This window comes from Aplysia californica, unplaced genomic scaffold (assembly GCF_000002075.1).
Source record: "Aplysia californica isolate F4 #8 unplaced genomic scaffold, AplCal3.0 scaffold00396, whole genome shotgun sequence".
In the NCBI taxonomy this organism is placed as follows: domain Eukaryota; kingdom Metazoa; phylum Mollusca; class Gastropoda; order Aplysiida; family Aplysiidae; genus Aplysia; species Aplysia californica.
In genome coordinates this window covers 123,094-128,818 of record NW_004797666.1, presented here as the reverse complement: position 1 = coordinate 128,818, position 5,725 = coordinate 123,094, and the positions used below count along the sequence as shown (strand labels likewise).

The following is a 5,725-nucleotide window of genomic DNA, read 5'->3' as shown; positions in this document are numbered from 1 at the left end:
AAATAAAACAATTGAGGCAAAAAAAAATCTGAAAATTGGCTCAACTCTCCCTCACTTCCCTTATTGCAAGTAGATTTCTCCAGCAGTGGACGACGGTGGTCTTTTCCTGCGGTCATTCGGCTGGTCCCCCCTGCCTCATTGGTATCGACCTTATTTGTTCCTCAAACATTTTTTCCAATATTTTCCCTCAGGACGCAGAGCAAAAGAAAACCAAGATGCTGTTCAACACCGACTTGTCGTACATCAACAGAACGGAGCTCACCCAACATCAAGTGAATACGTACATCATCAAACTAACCGGCAAGGGAGCAAGACGCGTAGACAACACACAGATGAAAGCAGAAGTCGTCACCAGATATGGTCTTCAAGAAACCCACGTGGTAAATATCTACAGAACAATTTCATCCTTCAACATCTACATCACAATAGACAACTCAATACCCGAAACACTGCTACACGACACAGAATTCCAAATTGATTCTTACATACGAGCAAGTATACAAAAACCAACAAGAGAAAAAAAAAAAGCTGTATTTATCTTGGGTTCCCCCTTCATTTCCACCCGACGTGGTAGACGACATTCTGCATACATTCCTGGACAAGTCAAAACCGAAAAAGATCTTTCCTCAAAAACAAAATAACAACGCGGATAGGTATTTGGTACGTCGCGGAGTACGAAGATGTTGTCACCGGCTCATGGCACTCTGCCTCTGGATCAACTGGCCTTCAAGAGATCTGTTAGTAACTACTCCTGTGGAGTGCCAGGTCACTGGACCAGCAATTGCGTGTGTGTGAGCGTGTGTGTGAGCGTGTGTGTGAGCGTGTGTGTGAGCGTGTGTGTGTGTGTGTGTGTGAGCGCACGGGAGGCACCATGTCATTCGGCTGGTCCCCCCTGCCTAGTTAGTATCTACCTTATTTTGTTGCTTAAACCTGAGAAAGAATTTTCAATTCTAAGAATTATGCTTCTTGAATTTTGAGAATCGGTTCATAAATAAAAAAGTTATGGGGTTGTAAAGGTCGGCAAAATATGGATGACCCACATATAGGAAAATACTCCTAAAAAGTGGACCACGCAGTAGCAGATTCTGTAAGAAAATCGACGATATCTCGGTAACTAATCGGAGTGTTCTAGAGAAACTTGGCTACCCGAAGTGTTTTTGAGTGTAGAAATCATTTCTACAGTCAGATTTACTACCAATTTCGTAGTTATTTTGTTATAATTAAAATTGTGGTGTGCATATTACGATTTTGCGAAAAAGGGGTGTCGGGATGCGTCCATTTTATTTATAGCATCGTATCACAACATGGGATCTTTGAGAATATATGTCGGCAGCGTGACTAAATAATTGCAAAGCTTTTTATGATGACTTTAGACCATGCCAACCTTAAAAGATAAGTTAATTCAATCTAGCATGTCGTACAATTAAAAATTATTTTTCCCCGTTGAGACGCGAACCCCCGAGACGAGATAAACAATCGAATGCGCGCGCCCGCCATTGCCCTATTTCAAGTGACCAATGAACGGGCCCGGAATAGTCATACGGGGATTTGTAGGTCACATACATTTGCCACGAGAGTGAGGGGAAAATGGCCGGTCTCCGTGCGAAGCCGCTTTGGATTGGGGGGTAGTCGTTTCGGCTTCTCGGCCTTTTGGCTAAGATCAAAGTGCAGTATCTGTTCTTCACCAACTCCCAGACGACGTTGAGCACAACCAGGCACCCCTGCACCGAGGAGGACTCGAATAAGGTATACCCCGTTTTGTATCGTCCCGGTGCAGGGCTCTGTCCCTCCACCACCACTCCGCCGTTTGGGAGAAGCCAGCCGAGAAGCGGTCCGACCGGACCGTGACAGCCCCTTGACCGAGACCGACACCACCACCGCCACCACCACCACCAGAATGCCGCACTTCACCGCCCTCAACTTCGAAGATGGACCGACTAGACACCCCACTGGAACCCTCACCGTCACGCTCACGGGCCGATACTCTGGCAGCGTCCCCCCCGACACCATCATCCAGAAAATCAACAGCATCCACCCTACAGCCAAGATCAGAAAAATTTACAGACTACAAACATATTATACATACTACGTCGAACCTCAACCAGACACCGACCTCAGCCCCCTACATCTGAAAACCTTTAGAGAAGTGGCGGAGGGGACTGACGCCCTCTGCCAGATGACGGCCCGTGAGCGTCGCAAGATTCACCTACAGTGGGTCCCAGTGACCCTCACCGAAGACCACATCAAAAAAATCGCACAAACGTTCACCAGACCGGACACCCCTATTGACTTCCTCCCCAGGAGGTATGGCACCGACGACCGCCATATCCTCCTGGCGGAGGCGGACGAACAGGACATCCCCCACTACGTCAGAGTCTCGGGCTGCGGGCCGGACACTCTTTCCATACTAGTAACCATCCCCGGGCGCCGGATAGCGTGTATCCACTGCGCCCGGGACGACCACTACTCCTCAAAGTGTCCGGCCGGCAAGCCCGAGCAGACCAACGACGCCCCAAGAAGTTGGCCGATAAAATTCAGAACCTCCTTACTAAACTTTACTTCAAACAAACTTCAATCTTTGGCCGTAGCCTACTCGTCAACACCCTCGTCCTGCCGCAAATAAACTATCTCACACAGACACTAGACCCGCCAGCACACACCATACAAAACATCAACAAACACATCCGACAGTTCATTTTTAAAGGCACACCGAGTCGCATCCGACACAGCACACTGATACAAGACAAACAAAAAGGAGGAGTGAACCTACACGACATACGCACAAAAATCAAAGCATACAGACTCCAGTACATGAAACAGGTCATAGCGGACAAAAACAAACACAAAATAGCACACTACTACCTCGGCACACGCCTCAGTAAACACACACCGATAGACAACACAACACCACACCACTTCGGCTCGCTACCAACATTCCACAAAAACGCACTAGACACACTAAGACGACACGGCGAGGTAAACGAAACCACTCACAACACAAAAACTTCATACAAGGCTCTCGTCCTCCGACAAGCAACAGCGCTACACGAACAAATACCTCGGGGAAGGAGATATGCTCTTATCGATTTTTCCGAAGCCTTCAAAAACCTCTTTATTAAATGTACCACCCCACTTCAGAAACAAACCACCTACCGAATACTATTTTCTATTACCCCGACATCAGAAGGACAGAGTAAAAAAATCAACAAAATTATTCCCTGCAAAATTTGTAAAAAAAACGTTCAGGAAACAGAGGAGCATATCTTCTTCTCTTGCGCATACATTCAACCTATTAAACAAGCACTCACAAAAATGTTAGGCGCACCGCACAACACACCAGTAGACATTTACAAAGCAATTTTCCTCAACATGATACCGATAGAAGACAACGACACACACACAGTCAAACTACACATCTTATCATTATACAGGGACACCGCATGGCAAGCACGCCTTCAGACAACCTTTTGTAACACCCACCACACACCCACCACCATCATGCACATGTACACACACAAACTCATACACACACTAACGAAACACGATCAGTGGGCAACTTTTGAACGCATGACGAGCTGAGCTGTGGATGGAGAGACAGAGTGAGTGACAGAGCGGGTGAAAGGAAGAATGTATGAGTATATCCACAGGCGACAGAAACTAGCAGACGACGACGCGGCGCAACAACGACACCGACCCTCCCCCCCACCTGGCCTGGTCCACGGCGCAGCTCACGAACGAAAGGAATGCGGCTAAGGCAATTTTGCCAACTTTTTGTCCATAGTTCGCGGAGTGCAAGTGAATGAATGAGATTTTCTTTGTGCGTGTCTGGAGGGAGGGGGCGGGGTGTGAGAGTTATGCGGACGGGGATGAGCCGCGGGGGAGAACTTGTGAATTATCTGAGTGAGTGAAAGAGAGGGACGAGTTATGATCCCTGGAATGAGTGGATCCTGCGTTCTATTTTTTGTATACTTTGAAATGTTTTGAAATAAAGGCCGATATAAAGCCCCCCCAAAAAAACAGATACACACACATTCCTCACTCTCCACCTACACACCTACTACCACATACAGACACACTCATACATACACATGCATACACACACACACACACACACACACACACACACACACACACACACACACACACACACACACAAAAAAAAAAAAAGTATCTGTTCTTCACCACTCCCGAACGACGTTCGAGCTCAACTGACACCCCTGCACCGAGGAGGATTCGAAAAAAGGTATAACCCGTTTGTCTCGTCCCGGTGCAGGGCTCTGTCCCTCCACCATCACTCCGCCGTTTGGGAGAAGCCAGCCGAGAAGCGGTCCGACCGGACCGTGACAGCCCCTGACTGCGACCAACACCACCACCGCCACCACCACCACCACCATGCCGCATTTCACCGCCCTCAACTTTAACGACGGACCAACAAGACACCCCACTGGAACCCTCACCGTCACGCTCACGGGCCGATACTCTGGCAGCGTCCCCCCCGACACCATCATCCAGAGAATTCAAAGCATTCACCCTACAGCGCAGATCAAAAAAATATACAGACTACAAACATACTACACATACTACATCGAACCTCAAACAGACACCGACCTCAGCCCCCTACACCTGAAAACCTTCAGAGAAGTGGCGGAGGGGACTGACGCCCTCTGCCAGATGACGGCCCGTGAGCGTCGCAAGATCCACCTGCAGTGGGTCCCAGTGACCCTCACTGAAAACCACATTAAACAAATCGCCCAGACCTTTACAAGACCGGACACCCCTATTGACTTCCTCCCCAGGAGGTATGGCACCGACGACCGCCATATCCTCCTGGCGGAGGCGGACGAACAGGACATCCCCCACTATGTCAGAGTCTCGGGCTGCGGGCCGGACACTCTCTCCATATTAGTCACCATCCCCGGGCGCCGGATAGCGTGTATCCACTGCGCCCGGGACGACCACTACTCCTCAAAGTGTCCGGCCGGCAAGCCCGAGCAGACCAACGACGCCCCAACAACGACGACGACGATAACATACGCCGACCGCCTGAAAAACAACCCACGACAGCCCCACCAACCAACGACGAGACGTCCGCCGACTGACACCGCCACTGCCACCACCGCCGCCACCACCCCGGCCGTCGACACTCCAGCGCCCGCCCTCAACCCGACCGCCCCCACCACTCAGGCCGTCACCTCCTCCACCGCCGCACCCAGATCACCCGCCAAGACCCCAACGAAGACACAGACCCCAACGAAGACCCAGACCCCAACCAAGACTCCGACCAAGACCCCGACAAAAACCCTAAAACCACCACCACCACAAATACCCCTTGCCCCCCTCGAGGGCACGTTGACACCCCTCCCCATAAAAAACTGGGCCGACGAGACGGACAAAACACAAACGATAGAAAGCGACAGCGACAGTGAAGAAAGACCATTGACAATAGAGTTAGAAACAGACACAGAACAAGAAAAACAGGACAGACAGACGAAAAAAAAATCAAATCTACCTTTAAAAAGACAAAACTCCACCGACACAGCGACACAAAATCTTATTGACGCCAGAACAGAGAAGAAAAAAAAGAACAGAAAAAAATACATCCAGACGGACAAACCCCTCCCCCAGACGACACTAACGATGACATCTCTTTTTCATTTACTAATATTATTTCCTCTCCTTTTTATTCTTATAGAACGCAGGATGGCAGGCTTGCGAGTGGTAACCC

The 5,725-nt window shown here is 49.5% G+C and overlaps 1 protein-coding gene across 1 annotated transcript in view; it reads left to right on the top strand.

Moving 5' to 3' along the window:
* Positions 1 to 4,167: 4,167 nt before the first annotated feature.
* LOC106012520 (zonadhesin) overlaps positions 4,168 to 5,725 on the top strand; it is a 1,814-nt gene continuing 256 nt past the window's right edge. The window contains exon 1 of the mRNA XM_013085674.2: positions 4,168 to 5,707. Within this exon, the coding sequence (XP_012941128.1) occupies positions 4,393 to 5,707 (1,315 nt within the window). The 5' untranslated portion in view covers positions 4,168 to 4,392. The remainder of the gene's footprint in view (positions 5,708 to 5,725) is intronic.